A 16384-nucleotide genomic window follows, 5' to 3' on the forward strand; every position below is an offset into this window, starting at 1 on the left:
AAGTTCTGAGCATGGACAGGAGTGTTTTATAATGTGTGAATGGACCCTATTCCCTACCATTTTGCAGGCTCCTGTTTTTAGCATTATATTGTGTTGATTATTTTTCATACTATCATAAAAGCTCATGTCACAGCCCATTTTTATTTGGGGCTTCCTATAATCTCGCCCTGTTTGATTTATTTAGCTGTGTATTGCCTCACAGAGCCAGTGTTGCTTTTCTATTTTGCAGAGATTGGAGCAGAATGGGATCCATTTCACCGCTCCTCTCAAATTCTCTTCCAAAGAGAAACACTTGTTTTACAATTTTATCTGCCAAATTCATATTCTTAATTAAATCCACAAGAAATCAGGCTCCATTTAACTTCAGACAGAAAGGCCTTCAGGCTCCTCTGCATGTATTTTACGTTACATTCTGTGATGATGTTTGAATACACTGGCCTGCTCACTTTCTACACGGGACTTTTCTTTTTCTTTCTTTTTTCCCCCTTAAGCTTTAATCAGGAAAACAGGGAAAGGGAGAGGAAAAGAGAGTTTCAGTTTCAGGATGTTTATAGTTTTTCAGGCCTCTCCATTCAAAGAGCTCTGCATGTAAATAGTTTGGAAGAGTGGTAGGTTAAAGGTCACCTCTAGTTACCCACTGGACAAGACCAGCTCTTTCGGACTAACTCTATTTTGTAGTAGAATGAAGTATAGGTTAAGAAGACTGTTTTTAATCTGGAGTTCTGTTTTGTTTTTTCAGAAAAAAATGCTGGTGCCTGCAGTTGGGACAGCTATTAAAATGTAACTAGCAGTTAATAAAGCAGACTGAAAGTGGAACCATGAAGCAAGCAAGCTCAATACATCATGTACAAAGCAATGCAACAACAGGTACATGAAAATGCACAACAGTGCCACAATGAACGATCTCATTTATCTGATTTTTTTTAACCCAAATTCACTGGGATATCCCAATATAGTTCAATGTTAAAGTGTAAACCAGTTGAAGCAACACTTCTCTTAACCACATTTTTATTATCCAATCGCTGTGCAGACATCCTTGATTAGTCAGATAAATGAGGTTCTGTTGCACTGGATTTATTTCAGTAAAGGGGAGGATGCAGGATGCACACATATTTTACCTGACAATAAAATCAAACTCAGATCCTGCAAGCATTAATACACCAAGCAGAGTAGACACAGCTCCATCCAACACAGGTGCAAACATGTGCTCTAATGCAAGGACAGCCCTGCGGTTCTTGTCTCCTATGGCGGTCAGAAATGCCTGGAAAAAAATGAAGTTCATGCCATCAGATTTTTTGAAATTTATGTTATGTATAGTCTGCCTTTTTCACAGGGACCCAACGCAGATGACACTTAGTGAGTCAGTACAATCAACACAATGGGACATTCAATAACCAATGCATTAGGAACCACCAGAAAGAACTGAAGCATAGCATAAGTATTCACATGACACATTCAGCAGTACAGAGATCACGTAATAGGATCCTTCTACAATAAGCAAAACACAGCGATATAAACCACAGTCCCAATCAGTTATCAAAGTTTGTGGACCCTTTTGTACAGTGCAACCCTATTACCCACGCAGAAAATAGTTCAGTTTTGAATAGTTCTTGAATAGTTCAGTTTTGCATAGTTTGTGGAAGGCCAGGAGAGTGGGAGCTTTCCTGGCCATTCCACAAAGCAGCTGCCACAACAGAGAAATCACATGTACGGGTAGTTGTTAAATTTGCCTATTTGCTTGTTGGCATCTGAAGACCCTGCTGATATGAGCGAAGTTGTCACGCCGGAGCACAGGGAAAGAGGTGGTCCCACAAATAATATGGGCTAAGGCCATGAAGAGCTTTGTATGTGATAGTCAGTACTTTAAACTGAGCCTGGTAACGGATGGGCAGCCCAGTGGAGCATATGCAGATGGGACTAATATGCATGCTCTGTCTAGCTCCTGCTAATAACCGAACTGCAGCGTTCTGTGCCAACTGTAGTCTCCAAGCTGACTTTGAGGAGAGGCCTACGTACAGTGCATTACAATAGTCTAGTCTCGATGTTACTGTGGCATGGATCCAGCTGACCAGCCATATCAATGTAAAGGGCCATCTTACAAGTTGGCTAAATTGGAAGAAAGCCCTTTTTGCTTCTCCAGTAATAATGCTGTATCCAGTATGACCCAAAGGCTTTTAACTGAGTCAGCAAAGGTCAGTTGAACTCCATCAAAAGTGGGAAGAACAATGTCCTTCAATGCCTCTACCTTTCCAACTTGTATTATCTCTGTCTTGTCAGTGTTTAGTTTCAGCTTCCTCACTTAGTATTTACAGTTTATGGCAAATCTAGATTTCTTTTCTGAAAGGATATAAAAAAGCTTGCCATAATACAAATCCTACAGCTGGCAGTTTCTTACTACATCAGCATGGCCAACTGCCCAATTAACATTCAAATCAGGTTCAGTGTGCTTAACCTGTAAACTGAGAGGAGCCACGATTCAACCCTACCTGGAATTAACACATTTTTACTAGAAGCGCAGTCCTCACTTCCTGATGTTTGCAGGTTAGATATGGTTACAGATTTATAAACTGAAGGCATGCCACACAAATGCAGAGGCATATTCCTCATCAGTTCCACTTTATGTACTATGGGAAGATTTACTGTGGTGACTGCATGCCTAACCCCATACTAAAGTGCTTAACTCATTTTGAAGTTGCTTCAAGCCAACAGAAAATTCTTCCTATATATGAGGTATTACAAATATTACTAACCAATCCTACAATTCATAATCATGGGCTGTGGAGACTCAATCTAGATGCTTTAAGGATGATTCCATACCTCCAAAATCCTCCTACATATCCAGGTTCCAACTGGATAAGGAAAACAGAACTTTTAGTTATTTATATCAATTATAGTCCACCTTTCTCACTTGGACTCAAGGCAGATTACAGAGGGAGTCGATCAACAGGATAATTTAGGAACATAATTCAAAATATTTGGCCAGAGTGTCCACATGCCTTTTGCACTGCAAAATTTAGAGATTATGAGTTGGCTCTTGTGGCTCCATTCCACTAATGGTGGTACCTTCTTTCATATGAGCCTCTTATGTCAGGTCAAGTGGCTTAGGTGGAGGAAGATGTTGCCTTTAGCAGAATGGATCCAAGGGAGCAAACCCAGATTTCTGCTGTACACACACAAGTAAGATCAATTGTACACAGACTTATTTAGAAGTAGTTTCCAATGAACAAAGTAGAATTTACTTCTGAGTAAAGACACTCAGGATGGAGTTTAAATGTCCAAAACTGTTCAGAAGCAAGGAACAGTATCTCTCTAAATGATGAAAAGTCATTTGAGCCAAAGAATCATAAATATTTCCAATTTGATACAAGCTCAGTGAGATACAGGGTGGCATATCTCTGATCCTAGCACCTGTGATAATGTCCTATTCTCCAAGTCCAGTAAGAAGCCCATAAATAAAAATAATGCAATGCTTATTGTGTAATATCTAATGCTTAAGCTCAGGTCACGTATTTTCCTCTCATCATTCTCTCTTTTTACACAGAAAAGCAGCCTTTAGCCTAGTGTTTAATAGATGAAAATGGATTTCATTTTAAGAGATTGTAATGTGTAGATTTAGAAGTTGTTTGTATTAATCCAGATTTCCTTTTATGGAAGCTGCTGCTTTATCATGCACCATTAGGGTAAAGTTGAGTTTTGGGTCACAGGAGAGGAACTGACTTACTGATCTAATTTCTGGGAGGGGAGAGGCAGAGAAGCCAAGCTTCACATGAACCCAGCAGCTCAGGGATACTACAGTAGTTTCCATGCTTCCATATTAATGTGACTTCACTTTATTCTTTCCTTATGTATCACAACTTTTATGGATCATAAAGCTATAGGAATTGATCTATTTTATTTATTATTCTCCACTTGGTGTACTTTTAAGTGTTTCATCATTCATCACGAGTCAGAAGAGTCTAACAAAGTTTTGATTGCTTTCTGAAAACGGGCAGAAAATATACTGGCTGGAATTTGATATCACAGTCTTTCCACGCATCTCCATCACAATGTCACTACGATACCAAACCAACTGCTCCATTCTGACTCCACGCTTTTTTGCATGGTTGTTATTCTCACTTATTTATTTTATGCCCTTCTTTCAAGGAGCTCCAGGCAGCATGCACAGTTCTCTCCTCCTCCATTTTAGCCTCACAATCCTGTGAGGTACATTAGACTGAGAGAGAATTACTGGCCCAAGGTCACAGGACAGGCTGGGAGTTGAACCTGGGTCATGCCCAGACCTACTCCAACACTCTAACCACTACACAAACACTATCACACACACATACCTTTATTGGCATAATTACATACTTTAGCCAATGATCGAAGCAGGATGTAAGTACAGCACCCTTTAAATCAGGGATTAGTAATAATCCCTATAAATTATGATTTACAAAATATACTAGTTAACAATAGTTTTAATCTTCAGCACCTCAGCAAGAAATTGAGCTATCATCGCCGTTATTTCAGGGGTCGAGTCATTCAAGAGAAATTGACAGTTCAGTTCGTTATTCAAAGATCTTTTGGTAGCTAATAAAGCAGACAATAGTTTTTTGCGGGTACATTCATAAAAAGGACAATCTAAAATTATGTGATCAATAGTATTGATTGAATTAAGATTACACGAGCATAAACGTTCATGCCTTGGGATTTGGGAATATCTGCCGGAAAGCATCTTAGATGGGAAAGTGTTTACTCTAGCTAATAAAAAAGCTCTACGTTGTGTGGGATCATCCAAGGAAGAAAGATAGTTAGCCATTTTACCTATACGGTTAGTTAAACTGAGCATGGCAGGCGAACAGATATATGGTTGAGCTGGTAGGAACCTTTGGAATTCAATATCTGTGAATCTCTGCTTAATATATTTGGATATATAAGTTTCTTCTGCAAAGGATAGGTCGTCAAGGGAGATTCCGATTTGATTTACTCTATGTCTGCTTAATGCATCCCAGGACGAGTTGTGTAATTCATTTTTTACTTTGCTTAGTAGGGAGCCAGGTACATCACTGAACCAAAGATTGAGCCAGTATCTAATCGCTAAGTCTCAATCAGACTTTGACCTGTTTCAAGACAGATCGTAAAATAAGACACGCATTTAGGGATTCCCATAGTCTGTCTAAGAAAGAATGCCTGAAGGTTTTCTACTTCTTGATTAAAAGAGGAAAGCCATATGGGAATGCTAAAAAGTACTTGGGGTAGTATTTTAAGATTAAAAATTCTAATTGCCGCTGGAATATACTGGTTTCCTTTGTTAAAATAAAATTGTCTAAGTTGCGTCAAAGAAATCTTTGCTGATTTTATGGTTTTACTTCTGTGCATCGACCAACTGAGGTTATAGTTAAATAACACACCCAAGTATTTATAGCTTCTGACTTGCTCAATATTGGTATTCCCAATTCGCCATCTATGAGAAGTCCATTTCTTAGAAAATACAAGAACTTTTGATTTGAGATAGTTTATAGAAAGATGGTTCAATTGACAGTAATTGTTAAAGGAGTCCAAATACCTTTGAAGACCCACTTTGCTAAAAGATAACGGTATCATCCACATAGAGAAGAAGAGGGACTGGAAGGCCCCCTAATTTCACAAGCACGATCACTCTTATTTTTTGACTTATGTTTTGCCTGTTGTACTTCCTTTTCTGTACAAAGTTGCTGATGACATTATATGACATACAAAACATACTTGTGTGTTTGCACACATGTGTTTCCAGTGCAAGAGTGAAACTATGACAAGGAGAAGGCAGAAAGCTACGGCGGGTTTAAGTAATATGATACTCCTTACATTAATTTATATCACTATTTTACTAATAATATAAAATTTGGCACTGAAATCCTGATAACATGACATGGAAATTCTTATTGACAATACATACGTACAGCAATGTTTAAGGGAATGTTAATACCCAGAATCTGTGAGCCACATATGCAGATAATATATCATTTGTGGCACCAAAACTATGGAATTCTCTTTACAGGGAAATTTATCTGTCCCCCCTCTATCACTGTCTTCCACCAGCAGATAAAGAGTTCTCTGTTGTGCTTGGCATTCCGCCACTAACCCTCCAACCTGTTTATGCGGTTTTGTTTCATTGTTGCTTTAATTGTTTTGTGTGTGTGCGTGCATATTTTAAAGTTGATTTTAATGTTTTGGATTGTCTGGCCACCTTAGTGGCCCTAGGTGGAGGGGGGGGAGGTGGCAAAAATGGTTCTAGGCCGTATTGCAACACACTAAAAACTGTGTTCCAACCATATCCAACAGCCTACTCTCCTACACAGCTATATAAAATACATCTTGCAGCAGCTACCAGGTTCTACAATTGTCAAGACTTTTTTAAAAAAGTAGTCACCTAGTGGCCTCCAAATACCAAAAAAAACAACAACAACCCAGCATGTACATTGATATTTTCTCCCAGGAAAAGACATGGGCCCACGAAGACCAGAATATATGGCTAGGTATAGAAAGAAGTCTGAAAAGCAGAAGTAAGAAACGGACATTCAAGGACTGTATGCTTGACTGTCAAGAGTATGCTGAAAGGCACACAGGTAAGTGATACCTCCCTTTTTAACAGGTACCGATACGTTTGGACCATATATCTGATCCTTAGCCTGCCTATTATTCCTATGGGATGAATTTGATTATAAAGTACTGATTTGATCTCAAGGAGTTTGTTGCTCTGGTGATCCCATGACTTTTGACACTGTATCTTCAGTCTGGATGGGAGTTTGAAGCTGAACCAACCCAGACTGCTGCCTTGGAACAGATTTCAATTGTTGAGCAAAAGTTTGGAGTGCAGTCACCATGCTGGTGGGAACAGGATGTCTGATTGAATTAATCATTCTCTCCATGCCAAAGACTTCTTACACAACTAAACTAGAAATACAAGGAGAAAGGTTCTATGCTGCCTTCCCCTGGAGGTGCCAGCTTTCTATGAGCAAACTGTATTTGACAAGAAGACTGCCTTCCAGTGAGCAATCTGCTTCACAGATGCTTCCTGGAGTTACGTAGTTATATACTAAGCTTATACAACAAGCTAAATGTCCACCTACCAAGGCAATATGGACCGTGAACTCCACTCCAATGCCAACGGAAGCAATAAGGATGACCACAGGTACTGCACTCAGCTTGATCCCAATTAAACCCATCATGCCAAAGAGTTCCACAGTCATCAGAGCCAGCACCATTACCTAAAAGAGATGAAGCCATTATTAGCAAACCAGTTATCTTACACAGAAATAAATAAGTATAAAAAGTAGGCTATGGTGGAGCTCTTTAGAAACTCCTGTTTGAATCATTTCCCCTGTTGCCAACCATTAATACAAGTATACACATGAGTGTTGCTTATAAATTGTCAAGGCAATCTGAAATGTATTTTCCTACTTTCAACAGTCCACTTACAATGCATAAGTGATTAAGCCAGTGAAAGTTTCTGATTAGAAGAAGGAAAGATACAGAATTTGGTCTTTCCCTCCCCCAACCTTTTGACCCAATTATGGAGTAAATGAAGGTGACCTTGGAGTAGTTTTAATGCACAGAAACAGTAAATGCAATAATCAGCTGATGGGTGTCCGGTTACAAAGGGCCTCTTAGCTTTGAAGAACTTAGAGGGATTGGTCTGGACAAAGCAAATAGTTAAAGCTAAGGGGAGGCTTTTATTTATCTTCTTTCATGTACCTTATAAAAAACATTAAGAGGCAGAGGGAAAATGTAAATCAGCATCAAAATATTTCTTCAACTAAGACAGAATTGCAAGAAAAAAGAAAAGAAAAGACAGAGGTCTTTGTTAGAAAGGTAAAACCCCTTTATGTAAGCAAAAAACACTCCCCTATAGGCACTATAATAAATTATTTTATAAGCCAACGACTCATGAATGATAACATATACAGCCTATGTCTTTGGAAGGCTATTGCAGACTAAACATTTACCTTTTAACATACCTGCTGTATAGATCTATAGTACAAAAATGGTAATTGCTTTATAATTCGACCATTTTATAAGCTAAAGGGAAGTTCATAAAATATAGACAGAGTAACATCAACATTCCATTTGAAAAGAATACCTGTTTACTGAAAGATCTCAAGCACTTCCCAGAACATATAAAACACTAGTCTATACAATTTATGTTAATACTTTTATTTCTATTTCCCCGTGCACTTTCCATACTCCCCTTTCTATTCCGTCCCCACCCGCATCGCTGGTGTAGCCAGACAGTCCATTTTCACAAGATTTTATTTTATGCTGATCATCTCTTCTGGGCACTGACTGACAGCAGAGGCCAGGTGGGTTATTTGCAAGAAAAACAGTACAGGACTGAGCTGGGTTAACTCATTTACATGGTAATAAGTCTTGGTGAACCCATCAGGCTTATTTTTAAAGTGAGCTTCTAAGGGTTCATTTTCAGAACATACTAATAATTCTACAAATAATTGCTTAAGGACAGCATTAAAACTCTGGAAATTGTCGCAAAACTTACTTGGCTAGAGTAATAGCACAATAGTGTTCTTTAAAAAAAACCTGTATTTTTCCTCTGAGTATCAGAATGAGGGCAAAAGTTTATATATATGTATATATTTAAAAAACTTAAGTTAATGAGTTGTCCAAAGGGTTATTAAAGTTTATACCTTTACCATGAATCCTACTCCCCCCGTACAAGTTGAATAAATATATCATGACTGATGCAATATGCATACTCAATCAGTAGCCCAGACATAAACAAACTTTCCTGACTGTAGCAGGAGCTATGCCAAAAGGAATTTGACTTCAACAAAGACTTACAATGATCCCAGCAGTCCAGGGGTTCAGAAGGAAGAGGGCACACACCAGAAACGTGCAAGCCAGCACCACACTAATGGACAGGAGGAGCCAGTGACGAAGGCCAATGTACTGTTCCCAAAAAAGGAATGGATATCCATTTGGGTAGCTGGGCACTCCAAGACTGGTGTAGTTATTGCAGATTGCTCTCACTTTCTCAATAGCTTCCACAAAGTCAGAAGTATCACGCAGTCCATTGAGGTAGAAAGGAAACTGGGCATATTCTATCGGCTCAGCTTCTGGAACTAGAGGGGAAAACCAGTAAGCATTGGTGAAAGAAACCTTTTGGACGAAAATATCTGTATATAAGAAAAACAAGTACGGATACAGCTAAAATTCCCATGCCAGAATCCCAAAGCATATTAATTGTGTCATGGGTGCATTTAAATATACCAACAAACTACAGTATGACAATTCCCTGGCTTGGGGTGGTGGGGGGTGCACCTCAGTTATCATGCAAGCTAGTCTCCTCGCTATGGTAATATCATGGAATGAGAACTGGAGATACTATAAAGCAACACCAAAGAACATCATCATAGAAATTGCACTAGTCTTCTGTGGCTGGGATGTCTCTCTTTCTCCTGGGCTTGCTGGGGATGTCAGATCCTTTAAGAAGAGACTTAAGCATTCATATTACTACCTATATGTGAATTTCTCACTCTCTGGCTTCTTCAATACTGTTAATATGTAGGCTCTGGATTGGGAAATACCTGGAGATTTTGGGGGTAGAGTCTGAGGAGGGCGGGGTTTGGAGAGGGGAGGGACTTCAATGCCATACAGTCCAATTGCCAAAGCGGCCATTTTCTCCAGGTGAATTGATTTCTATCGCCTGGAGATGCTGTAATAGTGAGAGATCTCCAGCCACCACCTGGAGGCTGGCAACCCTATTAATATGTGATACAGAATAGTACAATTGTACCCCTTAACATTAGTCATGTTATTTCAACTCAAACTTTCAGGGAACGAAACATATTAAGAGTATTTTAGCTGGCAACTTGTTTGACCTAACCGCCACCATACAAAAAGTCCATTACACCTACCATACCAGCATTTGCTGACAGCAGTTTTTATAAGTCCAAATTTATACATGTCCTGGAAAACTGAGCCTGGAATATGGTAACATGATTTATGCGGGGCTGCATTTGAAAATGGTTAAGAAACTGCAACCGATGCAGAATGCGACACATAGAGTGCTGACCGGGGCACACTGCAGGGACCAGATGGAAATGGCCCTTTCACTGATGGCCTTCTGCAGATTGGCTGAGATAGTTCTTTTCTGGAAGACCTTTGAAGAGTGCTCAGTGAACTAAGTTTCTGGTTTTTATCAATGCTATTATTTTATTGTTTTTACTATGGCCATCAGTAATAATTCCAGGTTTTAAAGCCAGATTTGGTTGAGCCATTGGAGGAGTTTTGAGCTGCTGTTCCCCCCTATTTTTATTTACTATTTGTTCGGTTTTTATTTTAGTTAACTCGTTTTTATTAATTTGATATTTTACTCTTTTGTCAGCTTCCATGAATGCCATGCTAAGTAGAAAAGTGGGATATAAATCTTAGAAATAAATGAAACAAACATTTGGGAAATTAACATGGTCCTCAAACATGGATTAAAAAGAATTGTAAAACTTCCAATTTCTGCTAATGTAAGGGGTAATACTGTTGAAATCAGTGTACATCTGAGAGCACTGGAATCCCAGCAGCATGAAATACAGCCGTGAACCAGGGCCAACATTTGTAATTCTTCGGTTAACTGCTTGGAAAGCTGAAGTTGGCGAATACATTTGTTACATTTTCCTTGGGTATTAAAATGAGCTTTAGAGCATGTTCCAGTCAGTCACAGAAAGATCCCAATATTTCAAATGCTTTATTCCGGAAATCCATAATTTCTGTCCTTTAATGATTTGACACACCCAAATTTTCCATGCTTACATTTTGAAAGCAATGCTAAGCCCACTGAACAGCTCCCCCTCCCAACATAGCCTTCCCACAACAAGCATTTACCTACTGCTGCTGTTGCTGTGTGTTCCAGACCCTGCAGGGTCATTCAGTTGACTTGCTAAACATGATTTGCCCTATTATAATCTCAACTATAAATTTTCATTAAGACAAGAGTTGGCTGACTGCCCAAAAGCTCTAGGGTTCGGATACAGCAAAATACAATTTGCTTGTTCTCCAGTTGTATTTCCAGAAACTACAAGTCCTCTCCCCTCCTCACTCCTGCCACCCAATAACCAGCTAGCAGTCCACCCAATAAATCCAGTGTAAAAGCAAATAAAATCAAATTGGTATTGCCATTCATAATGCAAACGGGTGACTTGGGGGAGGTTTGAGAGGAAAGAGGATACACTTGTATATAGATCTCTCTCCCACCTAAACAACTCAAGCACAATGCAGGTGTTAGAGAATGACCTAATTTGCCAGAAATTCTTTGCTTGCCAGGCTGACAAATTTAGAATAAACATGATATAATTCCCAATGATTAAACTCTGTTTTTGCAAAGGCAGCATATCATGGGAATTGAAGGCTTTCCTTACACATAAAATGAAAATGTCACATTAAAACAAAATTCCTAATGCAAGCCTTAGACCTTTGATATAAACTATTAAAAAATTCATTTTTCAAAATGACAAACTGCTACTGAGGTATGACATTCTTCTACTACATTACACAACCACATCTGTCTCCTGAGTTTTTAAAAAGTAATACAATATATTGTTCTGTTTACAGTCTTGAGTTCTGTACAGTGTCAGCCTACCCGAGAGTTGCTGGGCCGTGAACGAAGGGCTGAGGCACTTATATAAACCATAAGACATTAAAATGAAATGTTCCTTACTTCTCAACCTGGTTTCTGGCATATAGTCTGCTTTGTCATGGACCCATTCTGGACGGTGGGGCCGGATATTGGCTTGAGAGGCAGCATAGGCCACAGGGTCATTGCTAACCCAAGCTGTCAGGTAGATGTAGAAGGCATTTGGGTTAATGATTCCATCTGCATCCACCAGACGGTGTTTGGTCAACTGAAAAATAGAAAGATTAGAAGCCTTTCAGAACGAAGCTTAGATTTTAGGGCTCTTGCTCAAATCTTTGCAACAGAAATGTAGGAATAAGTAAGAAGATGTAAAACAGGATCACAACTTCCTACAAAAATTGTGTATTTAAACAGGGATTCTACAACAGGCAATTGTTGACAGTATGAGAGAAATTTTGCATTTTTATAGCAAGGATTCAAGAAGCTTGTTTTTGTGTAGCATAAAATGCTTTACATGCAATTCATTAGAAACATTAAATCAACATATGGTTCAGACAAAGACTGAGCCAATTAAACAAATTCTAAAAGCTTGCCTGCAGTCAAGAGGGAAAAGTAACTAAGTTGGAGAAACATATTTAAAGGTGGTTTTAAAAAGAGAGAGAGAATCTGGCAGGACTCCTATAGATGTCTGTGTGCAGTTAACCTCTGTTGTTAACACTGAAGGAAATGCCACCCAGTAAATGGAGGAGAGCTATAAAAATAAAACAACATCTGTATAAATTTTGCTAACACTTGCCTCCCATGACCTATGTATTCAGAAAATGCCCAGCACCTAGAAAACAGATGAGCGCACTCTTGCTGGGGTCACTGTGGGCAAATGAATTTGGGGAGTAAGATGGAATCATATATTCTGGGATTTGGAAACAAAGGCTGCCTTGCCAAAGAAATAGGGGGAAATGCAGAAGAGGCAGGATGCACTGTAATGTCGGAGGGGGAGGGTAGGACTTTTGCTTTATTTTTTCATTCTGTTCCAACTCTCATTTTCAGGTCTTTTTAATTATGTGAAAAACAACAACAGTCTAGAAAATGTGGAATCAAGAGATCTGGATTCAATTAATCCACAGGATATGCAACAACTGTTATGTCTTCAAATTGTCTTTGAGAACTGCAGAGTATCGCTCACAGCCCCTGTGGGTGCTGCAGCCCAATTTCTTCCCTCCCAGGCACAGGAAATTATATCAGAAGATCAATCATATTCGTTTTGTAGTATACCTGGTCTTTGCTACGGAACAACAATGACAAAAATCTAAGGGGGCATCTCACTGTAGTCTATCCTTTCCCTCTCCTGCTTTCCAAAATAAATAATTTCTTATACATAACACATTGCTATTGTGTGTGTGTAAGTCGGTTTACAGTGACCCCTGTTGGGGGTTTTCAAGGCAAGTGATTAAGCTGCAGTAGTTTGCCATTGCCTTTCTCCGCAAAGTCTTCCTTGGAGGTCTCCCTTCCAAGTACCGACCCAGCTTAGCTTCCAAGATCAGGCTATACTATACCATTCCACATCCCATTGCTGTTGTACAAAGAGTTTATATGCAATATTACTTTAAAGAAAAATTGCTTTTGTAACTAGCAAAAATAAAAAGAGGGCAAAAAAAAAAAAAAAAAAAAAAAAAAAAAAAAAACCTCCCAGGAATATCGTTAGTGTTATTTTCTATATAAAATTAAATCAGAGACAAGGAGCTAAGACCAAGACGTAACCATTATAACCTACTTGTGTGCTTCTAGAAAAAGAGCTTTATGAGTACCTGGCATACTGAGCTTGCAATTCACACATGGGTTGAGCCAGCCTATCCCGATAGCTACTGTGTGTGTGTTAAGTGCCGTCAAGTCGCTTCCGACTCATGGCGACCCTATGAATCAATGTCTTCCAGAACGTCCTATCTTCGACAGCCTTGCTCTGGTCTTGCAAATAGCTACTAGCCCATACAAACTAGCAAAATTAGCATAAACAGAACAGCAGCCATAGCACTTAACAAGCAACAGTAGAACCAAACCAAGTAGGGGGTACTTTTTGATACACTTTCTGGTTTGGCTCTTCTATCAATGGGAAAGCTGCCACATAAATACTTCCCTAGTGTAAAAAAAGTATTAGCAGTCCTCTCAATGCATCCATGCCTGAATTATATTTTTCTCCATTCCATGTCAAAGGAGAATTCAATATCTAAATCTCGGGGGAGGGGGGGACAACTGCTGTTCTAGCAAAATAGTTCATCCAGAGGAACAGCCCGATACAGACAATATAACAACACTCTGAATATGTGGCCATCTTGTCTTGCAGAGAAACACAAGCATCATCCACTAATGACAATGGGAGTTGAGCTGATACCACATTAGAGGGCTGAAGCCAAGGTGCTTTAAACTTGTATTATTAGACTGTGCTAGTTCCTAGATTGCAGGTGCCTGGTCAAGTGCTTCCACATAAAAAAGTCACTGTGCATACAAAATTGGTACAAGAAAAAACAACAACTCATGGACAGCTAGATGCTATGAGGAGGCTGGCTCAGACTTCTTTTAGTTTTCTATACAGGAGAGCATTTATTCAAGCAGTCTTCCACTTGCAATCTGAAGTGACATAGACTAGGAATAGTTTTGTCATTGTGAGAGCTGTTTGTATAAACTAGGTCTTTGAAAATTTGCTTTAAAATAACACTGGAAGGTCCAGCAATAGTCCCAGGCACCTTAGAAAATGAGTATTAATCAGGAATAAAGCAGACGGTGAAAGGGTTGAGATAACTGTGTCGGTTAACTCAAGAAGGAAGTGCTGTCAACCCCCCCCCCCCGGGCAACATCTATCTGTGAAGATGTTAGGGTCCTGCTTCAAAACAAGATTGTCTGCTGTTGGGATCTTAATCCATTTTATGTTTATGACACGTAGTCTTCCCCTCCCTTTTTATGATTGATATAATAGACCTTGGACCTAGAGGCCCTAACTGCAACAACTCCATCAGCCATCTTAACAACAACAATTCTGCTTTTTCTTCCCAGACACCACCCAGAGGCAAATGGCCTCCCCTCCAACATTTAACCCTTTTTTACTGTATGATCTTGTGTGACTCTTTACCACAAGGAGGAAGGTGAGATTAATAAGCAACAAAATGACATAAGGACTTATTTGCATTGTTCCATTTAAGCAAATACAGTCACAACAGTTTTTAAGAAAGTACCTGGCTAATATCGATGGGTTTTTCTCGAATGCCTGTTTGCACCAGAAGTTTGTAAGCTAGGACAGCATCATCGGATCCATTTTTGTAGCTGTTGTATGTGATCTTCCCAGCTTCCCAGTCACTGTCAAAAGCATCCTGAAGTCCTGTTAGAAATGAGACATAACTTTTTAAAAGTTTGCAAATAGATGCATTATAGAGGAAAACAACCATCGTTTTGGAAGAGCTATCATCCCTGGAATAAGCACAGAATACTACTTTTGAGGGTTCTTTTTGATTGCACAATCCTGCCTTCTCCCCACAGCCCTGGAACAAGCGCAGCCTGGCTAGAGTATTAACACCTGCCTCCCAAGCAGATGTTTGGGAGGGTGCCACTGGCCTGAGAGGCTGGCATCCCAGAACTCCAGAGCTTTGACAACATGCCTTTCCTATCTTCCAGCTAGTCTGTGGAAGGCTGCCAAACTGGAGCCTCAGACAGACCTTCTGCTGCTTCAGAACTGGTCCAATTCTCCCACACCCACGTAGCTAAACTCCAATGCCACACATGTGAAAACATTCTGAAATTTAAAAAAAATCCTTGTGTGGGGCTGCACACTTGGTTCTTATTCTAAGAAAAAAACAGTCCGCAAGTACATTGCAATTTAAAAGATACATACAGGTGCGTTTTAAGACAGCTACGTTTACATATGAAAAGAACAACTGATCCATTACATTCTATTCTTAAATTTGAACTGGCCCTTGGATAAATCACTTAATACACAATATTGCTCTGTGTATCATGATAGGAATCAGCCAATCTGAGCAAAACAGGTTTGAATGCTGGATATGCTATTCTAAAAAGAAAGGGGACACAATAAAGAATACTGGTTTGACTCTGCTGAGGTGCCAATTATTTGTCAATAGTTTTTGCAGTAATTCCTCCCAGCCCAGTGGCAGAAAGGTATAGATAATACTGAAACTGCAATTTGCACGGTAGCTCAGACTTACTGTAAGTCTGAGCTTAGTGCTGGATCAAAAATGGATCCCAAAAATCAACCCCTCAATTCCAAGATTTAAATATATATACATATATATGTATATATATATATTCTTTCCAGGTTGAACAATATCAAACAGAAGCTCTTGTATTCATCTCTGGCACATGACCCACCAGGAATTTCTCTTGCAGCAAAGAACAGGAGTCAGGCAAAAGACATTCCTGGCAGATTGTCTCTATTGACTGCAATAACAGAGTCTGGGATAAATTTAAGACCACTGCCTGAAATAAAGCTCTGTGAATTCACACCTCTAAAATGAATTACACAATGGGGAAGAGACATCTTATGCTCTGTTGTTTCAGCTACCACTAGGTGCTGAAGCTATAGGTTACATCACAACATGACCAGAAATTCTGCCACAAAGCCAGAGGAAAAAAGAAACCCACACTCCCAACTCCCAGCTTCAAACAGCAACTCAGCTCCTTCTCGAGCACAGCATGAGTGAACACGGTTTTGTCAATTTGTTCCATCTGTTCAACTTGTGCAGCTAATGCAAGTTGTGGGATCTGCTGCCAGCACATGTAAAG

At 39.4% G+C, this 16384-nt stretch overlaps 1 protein-coding gene across 1 annotated transcript in view; it reads right to left on the bottom strand.

The window, feature by feature from the left end:
• PTCH1 (patched 1) overlaps nt 1–16384 on the bottom strand; it is an 89167-nt gene that overhangs the window by 11905 nt on the left and 60878 nt on the right. The window contains exons 16-20 of the mRNA XM_056847996.1: nt 14824–14966; nt 11684–11867; nt 8815–9095; nt 7089–7226; nt 1119–1261 (exon numbers count right to left, since the gene is read on the bottom strand). Coding sequence (XP_056703974.1) covers nt 1119–1261; nt 7089–7226; nt 8815–9095; nt 11684–11867; nt 14824–14966 — 889 coding nt within the window. The remainder of the gene's footprint in view (nt 1–1118; nt 1262–7088; nt 7227–8814; nt 9096–11683; nt 11868–14823; nt 14967–16384) is intronic.

The sequence above is a fragment of the Euleptes europaea genome, chromosome 4 (assembly GCF_029931775.1).
Source record: "Euleptes europaea isolate rEulEur1 chromosome 4, rEulEur1.hap1, whole genome shotgun sequence".
Taxonomy (NCBI): Eukaryota; Metazoa; Chordata; class Lepidosauria; order Squamata; family Sphaerodactylidae; genus Euleptes; species Euleptes europaea.